Source organism: Salmo salar, chromosome 18 (genome assembly GCF_965601325.2).
Source record: "Salmo salar chromosome 18, fSalSal1, whole genome shotgun sequence".
In the NCBI taxonomy this organism is placed as follows: domain Eukaryota; kingdom Metazoa; phylum Chordata; class Actinopteri; order Salmoniformes; family Salmonidae; genus Salmo; species Salmo salar.
Window position 1 is genome coordinate 61,929,086 of NC_138308.1, and position 22,801 is coordinate 61,951,886.

At 48.2% G+C, this 22,801-nt stretch overlaps 1 protein-coding gene across 23 annotated transcripts in view; it reads left to right on the forward strand.

The window, feature by feature from the left end:
* ank3b (ankyrin 3b) overlaps nt 1–22,801 on the forward strand; it is a 692,976-nt gene that overhangs the window by 633,290 nt on the left and 36,885 nt on the right. For 8 of the 23 annotated variants that reach the window (XM_082965026.1, XM_082965032.1, XM_082965030.1 and 5 more), the window contains 6 exons: nt 27–152; nt 1,473–1,598; nt 3,216–3,297; nt 17,026–17,100; nt 18,149–18,280; nt 20,008–20,151. In XM_082965026.1, the coding sequence (XP_082821152.1) occupies nt 27–152; nt 1,473–1,598; nt 3,216–3,297; nt 17,026–17,100; nt 18,149–18,280; nt 20,008–20,151 (685 nt within the window). Of the gene's footprint in view, nt 1–26; nt 153–1,472; nt 1,599–3,215; nt 3,298–4,494; nt 10,778–17,025; nt 17,101–18,148; nt 18,281–20,007; nt 20,152–22,801 lie in introns of those variants that run through there. The other 15 variants (XM_082965015.1, XM_082965019.1, XM_082965020.1 and 12 more) reach the window with 7 other exon arrangements.

Here is a 22,801-nt window from a genome sequence, read left to right on the forward strand (position 1 = left end):
TACTGAATGATGATGTTGTGTCCTAGGTTCTGGAGGGGAGGCCCATCTATGTGGACTGCTATGGGAACTTAGCTCCTCTGGCCAAGGCTGGACAGCTATTGGTGCTCAACTTCTACGCATTCAAAGAGAACCGGCTTCCTTTCTGTGTGAAGGTACACATACTCTATTACTGTCTTGATGTTCTCCACTGACTCATGGCCTGGGTAGGAGGCTGCGTGATGTTCTCCACTGACTCATGGCCTGGGTAGGAAGCTGCGTGATGTTCTCCACTGACTCATGGCCTGGGTAGGAGGCTGCGTGATGTTCTCCACTTACTCATGGCCTGGGTAGGAGGCTACTTGATGTTCTCCACTGACTCATGGCCTGTGTAGGAGGCTGTGTGATGTTCTCCACTGACTCATGGCCTGGGTAGGAGGCTGCTTGATGTTCTCCACTGACTCATGGCCTGGGTAGGAGGCTGAGTGATTTTCTCCACTGACTCATGGCCTGGGTAGGAGGCTGCGTGATGTTCTCCACTGACTCATGGCCTGGGTAGGAGGCTGCTTGATGTTCTCCACTGACTCATGGCCTGGGTAGGATGCTGCGTGATGTTCTCCCCTGACTCATGGCCTGGGTAGGAGGCTGCTTGATGTTCTCCACTGACTCATGGCCTGGGTAGGAGGCTGCGTGATGTTCTCCACTGACTCATGGCCTGGGTAGGAGGCTGCTGGATGTTCTCCACTGACTCATGGCCTGGGTAGGAGGCTGCAACGGAACCAGTACGGATAGGAACAAACCTCTTTAGATCAAGGCCTGGAGGCCATAACCTCGTTCCATCCTGCCTCTTATTGATCTGTGACTGGCTTCCTGGACTCTGCTGCAGCAACAGGGCTTTCTGTCCCTCTGGACCCGGTGAGCCCTCCAACAGGTCCATTCTGACCCTGTCCGTACCTACTGAACTGGATCACTGGTTTTAATGAGTACTCTCCCTTCATGAACTCATTTTACCCTCAGGAACTCTTAGGATAGTGGTTTCCTGACATCACAGTAGTAGAGTTGATCTATATCATTAAGAGACGTAAACTGGGTGCATTCTTTCATGTGTTGAATATCCCCTAAATGCTTTGGTTCCTCTCCAGGTCAGAGACAACATATAGCATTAAGAGCCGTAAACCCTAAATGCTTTGGTTCCTCTCTAGGTCAGAGACAACAGCCAGGAGCCGTAAACCCTAAATGCTTTGGTTCCTCTCTAGGTCAGAGACAACATATAGCATTAAGAGCCATAAACCCTAAATGCTTTGGTTCCTCTCTAGGTCAGAGACAACATATAGCATTAAGAGCCGTAAACCCTAAATGCTTTGGTTCCTCTCTAGGTCAGAGACAACATATAGCATTAAGAGCCGTAAACCCTAAATGCTTTGGTTCCTCTCTAGGTCAGAGACAACATATAGCATTAAGAGCCATAAACCCTAAATGCTTTGGTTCCTCTCTAGGTCAGAGACAACAGCCAGGAGCCGTGTGGCCGTCTGACATTTCTGAAGGAGACCACTAAGACCGCTAAGGGTTTCCCCCAGACGGCCGTGTGTAACCTGAACATCACTCTCCCTGCGCTGAAGAAGGTAAGGCACTCAGCTGCCGTAATGGCTGTGTTCCATGTCATCCCCATCCTCATCCAGGGGGATAGAGCAGTATGCTAGAGGTGAAGTGCTTACTGAGTGTGTCTTTTATCTGTTTTGAGCTTCATAGTGGTTATCTTTGGCTGTTTCCTAGCCAACCAAATCTCCCATCTGATTTGGGATTTCATGCTTTGGCGCCTTGCTCTTTTTTTGAACTGGCTGACTTTGTGGTTGTTGCCGTGGTTTCTGTGGCTTCCAATCTGCTGTTAGTGTTAGATTTTCAATGCTGTTTGTTTTCTGTGTTTTTCTTTGCTGGCTTTGCGGTGGCTTCTCTAACGGTTTTCTGTCAATCACTCCTTTTTACATCCTGTCCATTCCCCTCCTTATTCCGCCTGCATCTGCAATGCATCTTGGGAACCCAAGGAAATGGAGTCAGACCCAGATGAAGAGGTAATATACAGTACCCTGGTGACCTTTACCCCTGTATCTCCATGGCTGTGCTTCTCTGGTGACCTTTACCCCTGTACCTCCATGGCTGTGCTTCTCTGGTGACCTTTACCCATTTCCTCCATGGCTGTGCTTCTCTGGTGACCTAGCGTTCAATAAGGCACTGCTCTTTGCTGTTCAATAAGGCACTGCTCTTTGCTGGTCAATATGGCACTGCTCTGTGTCCTCTGCTGCTGCCATTGGGTCATTTAGCTCTGCTTCTGTGAAGCTCCTGAACTGTTAGCATCTACATAGTGCATGATGTGTCCCAATGTAAACCCTTGGCTCTACGTCGACCCATCCATCCATGTCCCCTGATCTGTCCCTTTAGGAAAACACTCTTTAACTTAACCACGCAGCGCTGTTGGTGATTTACTACTTAGATTTTAATAACACTTTTCTACATTACCAATAAAGCCAAAGGAAATCAATTCATGGTTGATTTTCTTTACATATGTTGTTAATAGGCTACCGTTAAGGATGTAGATTGTTTTAATGTAACAATGTTGTAGTAACACTGACCAGTTCAGTTATCACAGTTCTTAGAAGAGACACAGTCAGTAAACTCACCCAGAGATACCACCCAGAGATACCACCCAGAGATACCACCCAGGGATACCACCCAGAGATACCACCCAGAGATACCACCCAGAGATACCACCCAGGGATACCACCCAGAGATACCACCCAGAGATACCACCCAGAGATACCACCCAGCTACTACCATTTACTGTCAGTTCCAAAACCCTACGTTTCAGATCCTATTGATCTGAGGAGTTGACCCAGAGATAGCTACTACCATTTACTGTCAGGTCCAAAACCCTACATTTCAGATCCTATTGATCTGAGGAGTTGACCCAGAGATAGCTACTACCATTTACTGTCAGGTCCAAAACCCTACGTTTCAGATCCTATTGATCTGAGGAGTTGACCCAGAGATACCACCCAGGGATACCACCCAGGGATACCACCCAGAGATACCACCCAGAGATACCACCCAGGGATACCACCCAGCTACTACCATTTACTGTCAGGTCCAAAACCCTACGTTTCAGATCCTATTGATCTGAGGAGTTGACCCAGAGATAGCTACTACCACTTAATGTCTAATAGGATGTTGTGTTGTCGTTGCAGACTGAAAAGCCAGAACGACGCCATACCTTTACATCTCTAACCTTACGTAAGCGGTACAGCTATCTCGCCGAGCCCGCCACGAGTGAGTGAGACATTTTCACTAACTTCTATAACAACAATAATAATAATATGCTTGGAGATGATTTGCATTAACATGTTGCATATTGGAGTGAACAATACAGATTATAGCTATTACATATTTATATGTGATATCTGCATATTCTCACCTACATAACTTGTATTGTAAGTCCAGATGCTTGTTTCTGACACGGTTTACTTTGCATGGTTTGGTTTGATTGGTGTTTTAACTTACTGTGCTGTGATTGGTTTGGTTTGATTGGTGTTTTAACTTACTGTGCTGTGATTGGTTTGGTTTGATTGGTGTTTTAACTTACTGTGCTGTGATTGGTTTGGTTTGATTGGTGTTTTAACTTACTGTGTTGTGCTTGGTTTGGTTTGATTAGTGTTTTCATTTACTGTGCTGTGCTTGCCCACAATGTTTTTATTTTTTTATTTAAGATATCATTTTTTTACCAGCAATAAAAATAACTCGAATCGCGCCACACAGATTTTGCTTTGATTGACTCACATAATGATTGGCTTTGTGATTGTATAGCGTTTCCTTTCTGTTGTAGGGAAATGCATGGAAGGTCGCTGCTGACTTTCTCTCAGCTGCTACAGTTTCCACCATAGTCGCTGGTCACTAAGGGGACTCAGTCTTGCATGACATGTAGAGATATCATGGAGCTGAAACCTAGAGCTGTGTTCTGCCATATATCTTGCTGTGATACAGACAGATGGAGGCTTCTGTATAGCGTCTACCTCTGTTTTGTCAGAACACCCTAATTTGGGGGGAAATGGAAAGGTGGAACATCAGACCGAACAGATAAAAGACACAGATTGATCTGCATAGCCAGAGGAATGTAGCACATCCCAAGTGTACAGAGAACAGTTTGATGTTATTCTGGGTTCTGTGCATTTGTCTTGTTGCCATGTTTATGTTTAGTTTGTCATGATCTTAAGTGGTTGTTTTGCTGTATGTTCTTCATTGGAGCTTCTTTTCCATCTTGCTGTGTAACGTTGTCGTAACCATGGATCATAGTGGATCATATTTCCTTTTACGGCTTCGTCATTCCCATTTCAACTCTTCATCAAAGTATTGTTCTTCCTCCCTTGATAATAGAAGCGTCACTGACACATTTTTTTCCCCCTCTGGTCTCTCTGTTTTTCAACCATTTTCTGTTGATTTTCTGTTGGATTTCATTTTGCTTATTTAAAGAAACAGTTGAGCGAAGCACAGCAAGAACACTGCCTGCTGGTTACACTCACAAACCTGTCTTTTCAACAAGATCTTACAAGGCATGGTCGGCTGCGCCTCTTCCCCACACTGTCCAAGCAAGGTGTGGACTGGGCTCCCTCTCCGGCTCACCGCCCAACACACCATCTGCATCGCCACTAAAGTCTGCCTGGTTGCTCTCCTCCGCCTCTCCAATCAAATCTACCCTCGGAGCCTCACCATCACATTCAGTCAAGTCCTCTGGCGACATAGCTTCTATACCTGTCAGATCCTATAGAACTATGGCCTCCCCTATTAAGACTGTTGTACAGCAGGCCCAGTACCCGGTCCAGGTCTCTGCCAGTCTGGTGTCCTCTTCCTCTAAACCTGGAGCAGATCCTGTCTTCATTAAAGGACTATCCAGCCCATTTTCTTCCAGGACCACCCCAGCCTCTAACACAGGGTCTGTTCCAGATAGATCAACCATAACTCAACCCGAATCTCCCAAGGGCACAGCCAACATGTACTCCTCTAGTTTACCCTTCAAATCAGTCCTGTCGTCTTCATCCTCCTCCCCTGTCAGAACCATTCCTGGCCTGTCCACTACTTCAGCTCCATCTAAGGGGAAGCCCCTCCCCTCTCTGTCCTCACCAGCCCACTCCTCAGAAGCCTCTGCTATGGTGAATGGATTAGTTTCTCCCATGAAGTACGCCTCTTCTTCTCAGTCCTCCTCCCCCTCTCCCTCCTCCCCCTGCTCCTGTTTGCTCTCTGATAGGTCTAGCAGTCTGCAGGAGAGGATACAGACCACCACTCACGCCGCCACTTCCAGTGTTAGTGCAGCTATAAATGAGGCCGAAAGGACATTTAACTCTTCAGGGTACGGAACACTCAAATCGGCGTCCTCGCGTAGATCTAACACCTCAACTTCTGTCTACGGCTCTATGAGGTCTCAAACCTCTTCCACCACCTCAGCAACACCCAATACAATGACTGTACCTGTATACTCTTTTCTCAATGTTGCGACCGAGTCCCAAATGAAAAAAGGGCCTGGGTCGCTGAAGATGTCGTCTGCAGACTCTCGCAGGTCAAAGACGGCGGTGAAGTCCCCTCCTTACATCACCCCCCCAGGGCTCACTCTAACCCCACCCTCCTCCCTATCCTCCAATCAGGACATCCTGAAAGACGTGGCCGATATGAAGGAGGACCTGATCAGGATGACGGCCATCTTGCAGACTGACCCCAGAACAGCCAGGAACGTTCAGTCTCAGACTCCTAAAGAGCCTAAGATGGAGGATGAGGAGCCCTTCACCATAGTAGAGAAAGTGAAGGAGGATCTAGTGAAAGTCAGTGAGATACTGACCAAGGATGTGGTGAGTGATAGTCAAGCCTGTAGAGGGAAGCCCTCCGAGGAGGAGTGGGAGGAGTTCTCTAAAGATGAGTTAGAAGAAGCCCAGCAAAGTGCTAAGGAATTCTTTCACCCTCCGTTTGACCCGAACACACTCTCCTTTAGGCCCCAGTCTATGCCCAGTAAAGAGTTGAATTTAGCCAAGGTTGTTGACTACCTGGCCAATGACATAGGTGCTAGTTCTCTTTCTAAGATGGCCGAGATGAAGAGCAGATATGAGGAGGCGAAAAGGGAAGGGGAGGACAAACAGAAACTAAAAAAACTCAAGATGCCTCCCTCAGGTATGCGTACCTCTGCCTCTGAGAAAGACTTATGTAAACTAGCAGAGTCATATTATGGACCTGACGCCATATTGGAGTCACCAGAGGACTTATCTCATGAGCAGGATAAGAGTCCTCTGTCAGACAGCGGCTTTGAAACCAGGAGTGAAAAGACTCCTTCAGCCCCCCAAAGTGCAGAGAGCACCGGGCCCAAACCCCCCTTCACTGACCCCATCCCTCCCTGCATCACTGAGACTAGGACCGAGGTGGTCCATATCAGGAGCTACGAGCACCCAGACGAACCCTGTGAGGTGCAGATGGAGGAGGCAGCCTCAGCATTGCCGGCCTGCATTGAACCAGAGGCCTCCTCCGCCATCAAAGACAAAGTCAAATCCTTCCAGATCAAAGTGTCTGACGACTCTGACTCTGTCGTTAGCAAGAGCATGAGGCTCAAAGAGGAGACCCACATCACCACCACCACGCGCATGGTTTACCACAAACCGCAGCTGAAAGACGGCTCGGAGAGGATGGAAGAGACCATGTCAGTCAGAGACATAATGAAAGCATTCCAGTCCGGAAGGGACCCCTCCAAAGAACTAGCTGGACTGTTTGAGCACAAGGCTGATCAGGACTCTGTCAAAGGGGATGAACTCACCCCTAGGTTTATTGATAATGACACTAAAGCCAAAAGAATAATGGAGGTTCACATAGAAAAAGAAGGAAACACATTCCAACCAACTGAGGTGATTATCAGGGAGACTAAGAAGATTCCAGACTCTTATTTCTATAAAGGAGACCACAGAATCCAAGAACTGCCTGATTACGACGAGGCGCAGCAGGAAGGGGAGGAGCTTACTGCCAATGACAGCCGGCCCAGCTCCACTCAGCTCATGGCCGATGACTCCTACAAAGCTCTCAAACTGCTCAGCCAGCACTCTGTAGAGTATCACGACGACGAGCTCTCTGAACTCAGGGGAGAGTCTTACAGGTTCGCTGAGAAGATGCTCCGTTCTGAGAAACTAGACATATCCCACTCTGATACAGAGGACTCTATGGCTGACCAAACACACCAAATTACCTCAGAGTCGCATGGGGCAGAGAGCGATTACGGTGAGAAAGAGGCCGTGCCCAGGAAAGAGTTCACTTTCAAGTCATCAAAGGATACATCCTCTAAGTCAGGTAAATGTTCTCATAAGGATGACAAGTTTGACAAAGTGACAGTGTTGCATTACACCACAGAGCCAGGCAGCCCAAAACATGCAGTGTGGATGCGTTTCACTGAGGACAAGCTGGACAGGAACAGAGAGAAGCTCATCTACGAGGACCGCGTGGATCAAACTGTCAAGGAAGCTGAGGAGAAACTGAGCGAGGTCTCTCAGTTTTTCCGTGACAAAACTGAGAAACTGAACGACGAACTGCAATCCCCGGAGAAAAAGCCTCCAAAGAGAGACCCCAGGGAGACCAGGTCTGGGCCCAGCTCCACCTGTAATAGCCCAGAGAAAACCCAGCAGAAAGCCAAGGCAGAGGGGGAGGAGTGGGGCAAGGGAAGGGGGAACAAACTGTTCAGTAGTACGACTGAGAGGAAGACCTCTAGTCTACCCAACAGTCCAGAGAGAGCTGTTCTCTCCCACTTCAGTGAGGATACATCCAAACAGCAGACAAAGGCAGAGGAATTCTCTGAGCCAACCCAGGTTAAAGCCTCCATCTCTAGAGTGAGCTCTGTTAGGATGAAGTTCGAATCAGAGGCTCAGAACCAAGATAAGAGTAGTCCTCAGCTAGTACAGTCCACACCCCCAGTCAGCAGACTGCAGGAGAACAAGCTGCCAGTGAATCAACTGTTCACTGGAGGAAAGACAACTATAGGGTCTGAGGCCACAGAGGAAGGAAGTCCTTTTAAAAAGATTCCAGAGAAACTCAAAGGACCTGCTTCCAATAGCAGTAAATCAGTTGTCTCATCAGCTGCCCCCAAACAATCAGGAGACAAACTGACTAATAAGAACCTACCATACACCATAGCCTTAAAACACCTAACAGGTCAGACTGATAAAGAATCAGAGAAAACAAGCCCATTGAGCCAGGAGAGTCAGGGCATTGAGATCAGTAAGGGTGTAAAGGGACCACCATCACATAGTCCTACACATGACGCACCCAAGGAGAACAGTGGGGAAGTTGAAAAAGAACAGGTTTCTATGAGGGATTCTCCTTCCAAACATGTTGCATCAAGTCCCACAACCAATAGGGTTGCTCATTCTGAACCTGTGTCTAAACACCATGGGGAAGCACAAAACAAGAATCTTAGAAAAAAGACAGAGTACCAGATCCCAGACAGGTCTGTGTCTAGTCACTCAGACAGCGATCAGTCAGAGAAAGCAAAACAAGACACAGTAACTAAGCCATCTGAAAAGACATCCCAAATCCCTATACTAAATAAGAACAGAATAAGGGTCAGCCCAGTAACAAGCCCTACAAAGACAGAAGAACTAACAGACACATCTCTTGAAATATTAGATAATGCACCAAAAGATTCTAACTTGAACAATGTGCATGACACTTGCACAAGAGAAATACAAGAGAGATTAGCACCAGAGAAAACCACCACCAGAGAAAACTTCAAAGGCATCAAAACATTACCTGTCTATGTGAGTGTCCAGGTGGGTAGGCAGGGAGAAAGAGAGGGCAGAGGAGGAGTACTGTACAAACAGAAACAGCCCTCTTCGCCTCAGGCCAGTCCTGACGATGACACGCTAGAGCAGGTATCTTTCATAGACAGCTCAGGGAAGAGTCCCCTCACCCCGGAGACCCCTAGCTCAGAGGAGATCAGCTATGACCTCACCTCCAGAACACCAGACTCCATCCTGGGCTTCACTCCCTTCCAGCCTAGCCCTATCCCAGAGGTCTCCGAGGACTCCTCAGAGGAGGAGCAGGGCCAGGTATTTTCCTTCAAGGACTTCAAACCAGAGACACCTAATGTCACAGCAGCTGACCTTAAGAATGGAAACCACCAGGCTGGACAGACACCTAAAGACAAAGGAGTAGCGTACATCCAATTCCCCCCTCCGCCTCCCCTGGACTCTGAGCAGTCCGGCCCCGAGGAGAAGAAGAAGAAGAAGGGATCATGTGGTTCCTCTGAGGCGGACATGGAGATGATGGAGGTCAACCTCCAGGAAGAGTATGATAAACACTTCCTCACAGAGCCCATCATCAGAGTCCAGCCCCCCTCCCCGGTCCCCCCCGGGGCTGACGACAGTGACTCCAGTGATGATGAGTCCGTCTTCCAGCCCATCTCTTTTAAGAAATACACCTTTAAGATCTCAGAGGGGCAGGAGCAGGAGATCAAGAATGGGTCCAAATCCCCAAAACAGGATAAAAACAGAAACAACAAAGAGCCAGGAAGTAACAAAACTAATGGAACTTATGAAGCTGGTAAAACAGAGGAGTACGACTCTGAACAGAATGGAAATGACCAGTCCATAACAGACTGTTCTATCGCCACGACGGCAGAGTTCTCTCATGACACTGACGCTACTGAGGTCGACTCCCTGGATGGGTATGACATGCAGGATGAGGACGATGGTCTGTGTGAGATAGACACTAAACCCTTCAGCCTGCCGGACAGCAGGAAGGACGTGTGGACCTCAGACAGCATGCTCCGGTCCTGCGACCGCTCCTTCAGTCAGACCAAACTAGAGGCCATTGAAGAGGAAAAAACACCGGAGGAGGAATCCAGAAAGGCTCAAGCTAAAAGTGATCCAGTTGACATAAAAACAGATGGGGCCATCTCTCAGGACCAGAAGGACAACGATGGGTTTTCTGATACATACTTTAGTTACAAGCTAGAGGAGGCGTTTGACTCTCCGTTTAAAACTGTTGCTACTAAAGGTCTGGACTTTGACCCCTGGTCCAGTGTAGGAGGAGACAATGAAGTGGTTGACGCCAGGATAAAAGACGACGAGCCGAAGCCGTTTGGGCTGGCAGCAGACGACAGGTCACAGGCCACGACCCCAGACACGACCCCTGCCAGAACACCGACCGATGATAGCACCACGCCGACTAGCGAGCCAAACCCGTTCCCCTTCCATGAAGGGAAGATGTTTGAGATGACTCGCAGTGGTGCGATTGACATGAGCAAGCGGGATATTGTTGAAGAAAGACTGCAGTTTTTTCAGATTGGTGAGCATAACTCTGAAGGGATGTCAGGGGTGTAAGGGACTAGGTCAGAAGGTCAGGTGTAATCATGTCACAGAATAGGGTAAAGGCCTCTAATGAGGCCCCTGTTAGACAAGCCTCTGACTGGGTAAAGGCCTCTAATGAGACCCTGTTAGACAAGCCGCTGACTGGGTAGAGGCCTCTAATGAGGCCCCTGTTAGACAAGCCTCTGTCTGACTGGGTAAAGGCCTCTAATGAGGCCCTGTTAGACAAGCCTCTGACTGGCTAGAGGCCTCTAATGAGGCCCCTGTTAGACCAACCCCGGACTGGGTAGAGACGCCTATAGAGGCCCCTGTTAGACCAGCCCCTGACTGGGTAGAGGCCCCTATAGAAGCCCCTGTTAGACCAGCCCCTGCCTGGGTAGAGGCCCCTATAGAGGACCCTGTTAGACCAGCCCCTGCCTGGGTAGAGGCCTCTAATGAGGCCCCTGTTAGACCAGCCCCTGCCTGGGTAGAGGCCTCTAATGAGGCCCCTATTAGACTAGCCCCTGACTGCGTAAATTCCTCTAATGAGGCCCCTGTTAGACCAGCCCCTGACTGGGTAGAGGCCCCTCCACAATATCAAGCCCCTGACTGTCTTTCAGACCACAGCCCCTGGCAGTACCATTCAGAGCATCACACCAGACCCTGGCAGCACCATTCAGAGCACCACACCAGCCCCTGGCAGTACCATTCAGAGCACCACACCAGACCCTGGCAGCACCATTTATAGCACCATACCAGACCCTGGCAGTACCATTTATAACACCACACCAGACCCTGGCAGTACCATTTATAGCACCACACCAGACCCTGGCAGTACCATTTATAACACCACACCAGACCCTGGCAGTACCATTTATAGCACCACACCAGACCCTGGCCGTACCATTTATAGCACCACACCAGACCCTGGCAGTACCATTTATAGCACCACACCAGACCCTGGCAGTACCATTCAGAGCACCACACCAGACCCTGGCAGTACCATTCAGAGCACCACACCAGACCCTGGCAGTACCATTTATAGCACCACACCAGACCCTGGCAGTACCATTTATAGCACCACACCAGACTCTGGCAGTACCATTCAGAGCACTACACCAGACCCTGGCAGTACCATTCAGAGCACCACACCAGCCCCTGGCAGCACCATTCAGAGCACCACACCAGCCCCTGGCAGTACCATTCAGAGCACCACACCAGACCCTGGCAGTACCATTTATGCACCACACCAGACCCTGGCAGTACCACTTAGAGCACCACACCAGACCCTGGCAGTACCATTCAGAGCACCACACCAGACCCTGGCAGTACCATTCAGAGCACCACACCAGACCCTGGCAGTACCACTTAGAGCACCACACCAGACCCTGGCAGTACCACTTAGAGCACCACACCAGACCCTGGCAGTACCATTCAGAGCACCACACCAGCCCCTGGCAGCACCATTCAGAGCACCACACCAGACCCTGGCAGTACCATTCAGAGCACCACACCAGACCCTGGCAGTACCATTTATAGCACCACACCAGCCCCTGGCAGTACCATTCAGAGCACCACACCAGACCCTGGCAGCACCATTCAGAGCACCACACCAGACCCTGGCAGTTCCATTTATAGCACCACACCAGACCCTGGCAGTACCATTTATAGCACCACACCAGACCCTGGCAGTACAATTTATAGCACCACACCAGACCCTGGCAGTACCATTCAGAGCACCACACCAGCCCCTGGCAGTACCATTCAGAGCACCACACCAGCCCCTGGCAGTACCATTTATAGCCCCACACCAGACCCTGGCAGTACCATTCAGAGCACCACACCAGACACTGGCAGTACCAATATAGCACCACACCAGGCCCTGGCAGTACCATTCAGAGCACCACACCAGCCCCTGGCAGTACCATTCAGCAGGCTGGAGGAGAACAGAGTGGAGGAGAACAGGGTGGAGGAGAACAGGGTGGAGGCAGCCTTCAGCAGACTGGAGGGGAACAGGGTGGAGGAAGCCTTCAGCATACTGGAGGAGAACAGGGTGGAGGAGAACAGGGTGTCGGCAGCCTTCAGCAGACTGGAGGGGAACAGGGTGGAGGCAGCCTTCAGCAGACTGGAGGAGAACAGGGTGGAGGAGAACAGGGTGGAGGCAGCCTTCAGCAGACTGTAGGAGAACAGGGTGGAGGCAGCCTTCAGCAGACTGGAGGAGAACAGGATGGAGGCAGCCTTCAGCATACTGGAGGAGAACAGAGTGGAGGAGAACAGGGTGGAGGCAGCCTTCAGCAGACTGGAGGGGAACAGGGTGGAGGAGAACAGGGTGGAGGAGAACAGGGTGGACGCAGCCTTCAGCAGACTGGAGGAGAACAGGGTAGAGGCAGCCTTCAGCAGACTGGAGGGGAACAGGGTGGAGGAGAACAGGGTGGAGGAGAACAGGGTGGACGCAGCCTTCAGCAGACTGGAGGAGAACAGGGTGGAGGAGAACAGGGTTGAGGAGAACAGGGTGGAGGAGAACAGGGTGGACGCAGCCTTCAGCAGACTGGAGGAGAACAGGGTGGAGGCAGCCTTCAGCATACTGGAGGAGAACAGGGTGGAGGCAGCCTTCAGCAGACTGGAGGAGAACAGGGTGGAGGCAGCCTTCAGCAGACTGGAGGAGAACAGGGTGGAGGCAGCCTTCAGCATACTGGAGGAGAACAGGGTGGAGGCAGCCTTCAGGAGACTGGAGGAGAACAGGGTGGAGGCAGCCTTCAGCAGGCTGGAGGAGAACAGGGTGGAGGCAGCCTTCAGCAGGCTGGATGAGAACAGGGTGGAGGCAGCCTTCAGCAGGCTGGAGGAGAACAGGGTGGAGGAGAACAGGGTGGAGGCAGCCTTCAGCATGCTGGAGGAGAACAGGGTGGAGGCAGCCTTCAGCAGGCTGGAGGAGAACAGGGTGGAGGCAGCCTTCAGCAGACTGGAGGAGAACAGGGTGGAGGCAGCCTTCAGCAGACTGGAGGAGAACAGGGTGGAGGAGAACAGGGTGGAGGCAGCCTTCAGCAGGCTGGAGGAGAACAGGGTGGAGGCAGCCTTCAGCAGACTGGATGAGATCAGGGTGGAGGCAGCCTTCAGCAGGCTGGAGGAGAACAGGCTGGAGGCAGCCTTCAGCAGACTGGAGGATAACAGGGTGGAGGAGAACAGGGTGGAGGACAGTAAAGAGAGCTCTGTCTCTGTCAAGAGTCCAGCAATAACCAGTTAAAGCCCCTATAACTCAAATATCCAGGTCCAGATTACCAGTTAAAGCCCCTATAACTCAAGTATTCAGTCAAATAATTCCTGTGAGAAAGCAGAATGCTAAACAGTTACACAGCCTGTTGCTAGGAAAAGATTGGACCAGTGAATTCCAGTGAAAGCAGTGAAGAGTGTTCCCTTGTAATCAGGACAGAACCAGAGTCAGAGTGGCAGCAGGGAGGGAGGGAAGGAGAGCAGTAGAACGGGCCAAGTGCCAGGTAGTGTATCTAAAGACAGGTCAGGTGTAGCCTCTACCAGCAGGTCAGATAACAACAGGTCAGGTGTAGCCTCTAGCAGCAGGTCAGATAACAACAGGTCAGATAACAACAGGTCAGATAACAACAGGTCAGGTGTAGCCTCTAGCAGCAGGTCAGATAACAACAGGTCAGGTGTAGCCTCTAGCAACAGGTCAGATAACAACAGGTCAGATAACAACAGGTCAGATGTAGCCTCTAGCAGCAGGTCAGATAACAACAGGTCAGATATAGCCTCTACCAGCAGGTCAGATAACAGCAGGTCAGATAACAACAGGTCAGGTATAGCCTCTAGCAGCAGGTCAGATAACAACAGGTCAGATGTAGCCTCTAGCAGCAGGTCAGATAACAACAGGTCAGAGGTAGCCTCTAGCAGCAGGTCAGATAACAACAGGTCAGAGGTAGCCTCTAGCAGCAGGTCAGATAACAACAGGTCAGGTGTAGCCTCTACCAGCAGGTCAGATAACAACAGGTCAGGTGTAGCCTCTACCAGCAGGTCAGATAACAACAGGTCAGATAACAACAGGTCAGGTAGAGCCTCTAGCAACAGGTCAGAAAACAACAGGTCAGATAACAACAGGTCACAGCGCTCCTCCTTCAATACATTCAAGCCCAATACTACATCGAGGTCCACTACTACATCCAGGTCTACTACTACATCCAGATTTACTACTACATCCAGGTCCAATACTACATCCAGGTCCAATACTACATCCAGGTCTACTACTACATCCAGGTCTACTACTATATCCAGGTCCACTACTACATCAAGATTTACTACTACATCCAGATTTACTACTACATCCAGATTTACTACTACATCCAGGTCCACTACTACATCCAGGTCCACTACTACATCCAGGTCCAATACTACATCCAGATTTACTACTACATCCAGGTCCACTACTACATCCAGGTCTACTACTACATCCAGGTCCACTACTACATCCAGGTCCACTACTACATCCAGATTTACTACTACATCCAGGTCCACTACTACATCCAGATTTACTACTACATCCAGATTTACTACTACATCCAGGTTTCACTACTACATCCAGGTCCAATACTTCATCCAGGTCCACTACTACATCCAGGTCCACTACTACATCCAGGACCACTACTACATCCAGGTCCACTACTACATCCAGATTTACTACTACATCCAGATGTACTACTATATCCAGGTCCACTACTACATCCAGGTCCACTACTACATCCAGGTCCAATACTACATCCAGATTTACTACTACATCCAGATTTACTACTACATCCAGGTCCACTACTACATCCAGGTCTACTACTACATCCAGGTCCACTACTACTTCCAGGTCCACTACTACATCCAGATTTACTACTACATCCAGGTCCACTACTACATCCAGATTTACTACTACATCCAGGTCCACTACTACATCCAGGTCTACTACTACATCCAGGTCCACTACTACATCCAGGTCCACTACTACATCCAGATTTACTACTCCATCCAGGTCCACTACTACATCCAGATTTACTACTACATCCAGATTTACTACTACATCCAGGTCCACTACTACATCCAGGTCCAATACTACATCCAGGTCCACTACTACATCCAGGTCCACTACTACATCCAGGACCACTACTACATCCAGGTCCACTACTACATCCAGGTCCACTACTACATCCAGATTTACTACTACATCCAGATTTACTACTACATCCAGGTCCACTACTACATCCAGATTTACTACTACATCCAGATCCACTACTACATCCAGGTCCACTACTACATCCAGGTCTTGTAGAGACGTGAGAGCAGAGGTTGAGCAGGCCGGCAGAGAGAAGAAGAGAAGGAGATGGAAGGAAGAGAGGAGGAGCAGTAGGCCGGCTGCAGGACAGGAGAAGGAATGCAATCAGGTTGCAGGGTCCAACATGGCCCCCGTCATGGAGACCAAGCCTAGTTTGTAAAACTTTACACTTGTTGATCTTTAGTGCATGAGCCGTTGTGATTGGCTGTGATGTGACTTAACTGTAGCTGTCATTCTGTCGTTGTCATCTCTGTGTCCTGTCCAACCAGTCTTAGGAGATGTATTAACTGTCCAACCAGTCTTAGGAGATGTATTAACTGGCCAACCAGTCTTAGGAGATGTATTAACTGTCCAACCAGTCTTAGGAGATGTATTAACTGTCCAACCAGTCTTAGGAGATGTATTAACTGTCCAGCCAGTCTTAGGAGATGTATTAACTGTCCAACCAGTCTTAGGAGATGTATTAACTGTCCAACCAGTCTTAGGAGATGTATTAACTGTCCAACCAGTCTTAGGAGATGTATTAACTGGCCAACCAGTCTTAGGAGATGTATTAACTGTCCAACCAGTCTTAGGAGATGTATTAACTGGCCAACCAGTCTTAGGAGATGTATTAACTGGCCAACCAGTCTTAGGAGATGTATTAACTGTCCAACCAGTCTTAGGAGATGTATTAACTGTCCAACCAGACGTAGATGTATTAACTGTCCAACCAGACTTAGGAAGAAGTAGGAAGTAGGAAACAGGAAGTAGGAAACAGGAAGTAGGAACAGGAAGTAGGAACAGGAAGTAGGAAACAGTAGTCAGGTACTGCAGCATGATAGTGACCAGAGCGCTGTACAGACGAGTCATCTCTGGCCCATGTAGAGCTGTGCTGAGTCTGTATCAGTCTAGTAGAATAGCAGTATCAGACAGGTGACCGTGGCCCAGTCTCCTCCAGCATACACAGACACACAGGTTACTGGCATGTCTACTTTCATTTCACTCTGAAACACATTTGGCCTTGAACACCAAGCTCCACACTATAGAGCTAGTGACATGTGAATTGGGGTGGTTTTGTTTCTGTGACGGTTTGATTGCCTGGTAGACTGGCTGGTTACATACCTAACACCCACTCAACAACAGATACTTGTCTGCTACTGGAACTGTCTACGTGCCTTTGTCTTGCCATTGGATCCTCACAATTCTACCTATTTCTATCTGGCTTTTTATTTGGAAAGGTACAGCCAGGTACTCCAAAATGTAGAGTGTTTACTATGATCTTACTATATCCAGAGACCTCTGAATTGATGAGGAGAATCTGGCCAGGAAAAGGTATGTTCTGTTTCTGTTAAATACACAGTGATGAGATGATAACATGGTGCTGTCTGACCCCACCAGGCCCTCAGAGCCCCTGTGAGAGGACTGACCTACGGATGGCCATAGTGGCAGATCACCTGGGTCTGAGCTGGACTGGTAAGATGTCTCCCCCTGGACGACGGCAGTAGAATGTCAGTCTCTCTTCTACATAACGTACCAGCCACACACACCATTACCCCACACGCTGACTGGAGGACGGGAGTACAATGGCAGTCTCTCTTCTACTGCAGTGACATAACATACCAGCCACACACACACCATTACCCCACACGCTGACTGGAGGACGGCAGTAGAATGGCAGTCTCTCTTCTACTGCAGTGACATAACGTACCAGCTACACACACACCATTACCCCACACACTGACTGGAGACGGCTAGAATATATCAATGGTCCACATTAGATTTCAGATTGTGACACCACAGTGTTCCTGTTGATGACTGAGGTGGGTAGTCTGTTCAATCTGGAGGTTACTGTCATTATTATCAGGAGGGAAAGGGAGTGTCATGGCAGGGTGCCCAGCTCCCCTCCCCGCCTGCACTGCGGCATTACGCACATGTCTGTCTGGGGGAGAGTCCCCTCCCTGCCTGCACTGCGGCATTATGCACATGTCTGTCTGGGGGAGAGGACGGGAGGGAGGAGAGGAAAGCAAAGGAAATGAAGACAGGAGAGTAGAGGAGAGGGAAAGAGAGGAGAGGGGAGGAGAGGAGAGGAAAGGAGGGGAGAGGAGAGGAGGTAAAGAAAGGGAAATGAAGACAGGAGAGGAGAGGAGAGGAGGTAAAGGAAGGGAAATGAAGACAGGAGAGGAGAGGAAAAGAGAGGAGAGGAGAGAAGAGGAAAGCATAGGAGAGGAAAAGAGGGGAGAGGAGAGGAAAGGATAGGAGGGGAGAGGAGAGGAAAGGAGGGGAGAGGAAAAGAGAGGAGAGGAGAGGTAAAGAAAGGGAAATGAAGACAGGAGAGGAGAGGAAAGGAGAGGAGAGGAAAAGAGAGGAGAGGAGGTAAAGAAAGGGAAATGAAGACAGGAGGAGAGGAAAGGAGGGGAGAGGAAAAGAGAGGAGAGGAGGTAAAGAAAGGGAAATGAAGACAGGAGAGGAGAGGAAAGGGAGGAGAGGAGTCTAATCCATATTTAATGTGTTTCTGTTTCAGAGCTTGCCAGGGAAATGGATTTCTCTGTAGATGAGATCAATCACATCCGCGTGGATAACCCCAACTCTCTGACCGCTCAGAGTTTCATGCTTTTAAAGAAATGGGTTAGCAGAGATGGTAAAAATGCCACAAGTAGGTATCCCATTTCCTCCCTGAACTGAAGACTTGTTTTATGTAACGAGTCATTACTGAAACCACAGGTTAATCCTCAGGTCATTACACTACAGAGAGCTGTCTCAGGTCATTACACTACACAGAGCTGTCTCAGGTCATTACACTACACAGAGCTGTCTCAGGTCATTACTCTACACAGAGCTGTCTCAGGTCATTACACTACACAGAGCTGTCTCAGGTCATTACTCTACACAGAGCTGTCTCAGGTCATTACACTACACAGAGCTGTCTCAGGTCATTACACTACACAGAGCTGTCTCAGGTCATTACTCTACACAGAGCTGTCTCGGGTCATTACTCTACACAGAGCTGTCTCAGGTCATTACTCTACACAGAGCTGTCTCAGGTCATTACTCTACACAGAGCTGTCTCAGGTCATTACTCTACACAGAGCTGTCTCAGGTCATTAGTCTACACAGAGCTGTCTCAGGTCATTAGTCTACACAGAGCTGTCTCAGGTCATTACACTACACAGAGCTGTCTCAGGTCATTACTCTACACAGAGCTGTCTCAGGTCATTACACTACACAGAGCTGTCTCAGGTCATTACACTACACAGAGCTGTCTCAGGTCATTACTCTACACAGAGCTGTCTCAGGTCATTAGTCTACACAGAGCTGTCTCAGGTCATTAGTCTACACAGAGCTGTCTCAGGTCATTAGTCTACACAGAGCTGTCTCAGGTCATTAGTCTACACAGAGCTGTCTCAGGTCATTACACTACACAGAGCTGTCTCAGGTCATTACTCTACACAGAGCTGTCTCAGGTCATTACACTACACAGAGCTGTCTCAGGTCATTACACTACACAGAGCTGTCTCAGGTCATTACTCTACACAGAGCTGTCTCAGGTCATTAGTCTACACAGAGCTGTCTCAGGTCATTAGTCTACACAGAGCTGTCTCAGGTCATTAGTCTACACAGAGCTGTCTCAGGTCATTAGTCTACACAGAGCTGTCTCAGGTCATTACACTACACAGAGCTGTCTCAGGTCATTACACTACACAGAGCTGTCTCAGGTCATTACTCTACACAGAGCTGTCTCGGGTCATTACTCTACACAGAGCTGTCTCAGGTCATTACTCTACACAGAGCTGTCTCAGGTCATTACTCTACACAGAGCTGTCTCAGGTCATTAGTCTACACAGAGCTGTCTCAGGTCATTAGTCTACACAGAGCTGTCTCAGGTCATTACTCTACACAGAGCTGTCTCAGGTCATTACACTACACAGAGCTGTCTCAGGTCATTACACTACACAGAGCTGTCTCAGGTCATTACTCTACACAGAGCTGTCTCAGGTCATTACAGTATGTTTTAATACTGTTGTGTTGTTTAGAACGTGGGTAGGAAGTAGCTTTAATGTGATCAGTATGTTTTAATACTGTTGTGTTGTTTAGAACGTGGGTAGGAAGTAGCTTTAATGTGATCAGTATGTTTTAATACTGTTGTGTTGTTTAGAACGTGGGTAGGAAGTAGCTTTAATGTGATCAGTATGTTTTAATACTGTTGTTTTGTTTAGAACGTGGGTAGGAAGTAGCTTTAATGTGATCAGTATGTTTTAATACTGTTGTGTTGTTTAGAACGTGGGTAGGAAGTAGCTTTAATGTGATCAGTATGTTTTAATACTGTTGTGTTTTGCTGTATGTACTGTATTAACCAGTGTGTCTGTTTCTGTCTCACTTTAGCGGATTCCCTTACAGAGGTCCTGACTAAGATCAATCGGATGGATATTGTGACATTGCTGGAAGGGCCAATATTTGACTATGGTAACATTTCAGGCACAAGATGTTTTGCTGATGATAACGCAGTTACCCTGGATCAGTGTAATGGTAAAGTTTAGCCCCATCTAGCTGAACTCTGTCTCTCTCTTTACCTCTCCTTCTTACAGAACCAGCCAGGCTAAACTAGCTGAACTCTGTCTCTCTCTTTACCTCTCCTTCTTACAGAACCAGCCAGTCTAAACGAGTCGAACGTAGAGCCAATCAGGCTAAATGAATCGAACGTAGAGCCAATCAGGCTAAACTAGCCGAACGTAGAGCCAATCCAGGCTAAACTAGCCGAACGTAGAGCCAATCCAGGCTAAACTAGCCGAACGTAGAGCCAATCCAGGCTAAACTAGCCGAACGTAGAGCCAATCAGGCTAAACTAGCCGAACGTAGAGCCAATCCAGGCTAAACTAGCCGAACGTAGAGCCAATCCAGGCTAAACTAGCCGAACGTAGAGCCAATCCAGGCTAAACTAGCCGAACGTAGAGCCAATCAGGCTAAACTAGCCGAACGTAGAGCCAATCAGGCTAAACTAGCCGAACGTAGAGCCAATCAGGCTAAACTAGCCGAACGTAGAGCCAATCAGGCTAGACTAGCCGAACGTAGAGCCAATCAGGCTAAGCGAGTCGAACTAGACACAATCTGAACATGATGATGACAAATCAGATGTTGATTTTAAATGTATATTTTATATATAATGCCCCCTGAAATCAATCAACACTGATACTTTTCCAACATTGGTGTGTGTGAACCCTGTCAGGGGCCATTACAACTCTACTACTGTATGTGTGACTGTGTTTCATGTTGTTTACAGTATTAATACACCTCTGAGGAATCACAACTCACCTATCTGATCTATGTTCTTCATTTGACCATGAGAGCAACGTTTATTTCATTCAGTTGGGTTAAAGATTTGGTTGGTATTTTGTTCTATAATAGTTATAATAGTGTGTGTGTGTGTGTGTGTGTGTATACTGATTGGAAAAAATACAGTAATGTTTAACACACTACATTTGTTACATTTCTAGCCTAATAATATTTCATTCACAATTTGATTGTCAAGTACATGAAAACATTATTATGTTAACCAATTTATATGGCAAATGGTTCCTGTCAGTTGTGGTGTATTGTAGTACTAACCCTGTCCTGTTCTGTTAGATAGCGGTGTGTTGTGGTACTGCTAACATTTCTGTTCTGACAGCATGGCTGTGGCTTTAAGGGACCTCTGCTTGTTATAGGGCTGTTAGAGCTGCTTCGGCTGTTAGTTAGTGCCTCTGGTTTCTCTGAGCCTTCCTACCCTGCAGTTATCTTGCTTCTAACTCTGCTGAACCAGACCACCTAGCCTCCCCCTGCTAACCTGCTACCTGCCCTTCCCTCCGTGCTGACACCCTCAGCTGTGCTCTCACCCTCCAGCCAACATACTGTACTGTTAACAAACTTAACATACAGTACCTAACTGGACTGTTGGCAGCTCTGCTACAGCAGTGTGTGGCTGCTCCCTCAGTCTTAGTAATTCTGCTAATAACACTAGGCTAACAACGCTAGGCTAATGCTAGGCTAACAATGCTAGCCAAGCAATACTAGGCTAACACTAGGCTAACAATGCTAGCCAAGCAATACTAGGCTAACAACGCTAGGCTAATACTAGGCTAACAATGCTTGCCAAGCAATACTAGGCTAACAACGCTAGGCTAATACTAGGCTAACAATGCTAGCCAAGCAATACTAGGCTAACAACGCTAGGCTAATACTAGGCTAACAATGCTAGCCAAGCAATACTAGGCTAACAACGCTAAGCTAGCAATGCTAGGCTAATGTGAAGCTAACAACGCTAGCCGTTAGGCTCTGGCTGTAGCGCTCTTCCTCAACTGCAGCTACATAAACATAGAAGTTTCAGTCACATTGAATTTTCATCCATTAATTTTCATTCACTTTCAACCAAGTCTTGTCTGACTAACAGTTTGTTTGTCTTTTCATCTGTCTATAGGACCTTACAATAGTATCTGTGATAGTCCCTGATCTGTCTATAGGACAGTAGTATCTGTGATAGTTCCTGATCTGTCTATAGGACAGTAGTATCTGTGATAGTTCCTGATCTGTCTATAGGACCTTACAGTAGTATCTGTGATAGTTCCTGATCTGTCTATAGGACCTTACAGTAGTATCTGTGATAGTTCCTGATCTGTCTATAGGACCTTACAGTAGTATCTGTGATAGTTCCTGATCTGTCTATATGACCTTACAGTAGTATCTGTGATAGTCCCTGATCTGTCTATAGGACAGTAGTATCTGTGATAGTTCCTGATCTGTCTATAGGACCTTACAGTAGTATCTGTGATAGTTCCTGATCTGTCCATGGGACCTTACAGTAGTATCTGTGATAGTCTCTGATCTGTCTATAGGACCTTACAGTAGTATCTGTGATAGTTCCTGATCTGTCTATAGGACCTTACAGTAGTATCTGTGATAGTCCCTGATCTGTCTATAGGACAGTAGTATCTGTGATAGTTCCTGATCTGTCTATAGGACCTTACAGTAGTATCTGTGATAGTCCCTGATCTGTCTATAGGACAGTAGTATCTGTGATAGTTCCTGATCTGTCTATAGGACCTTACAGTAGTATCTGTGATAGTTCCTGATCTGTCCATGGGACCTTACAGTAGTATCTGTGATAGTCCCTGATCTGTCTATAGGACCTTACAGTAGTATCTGT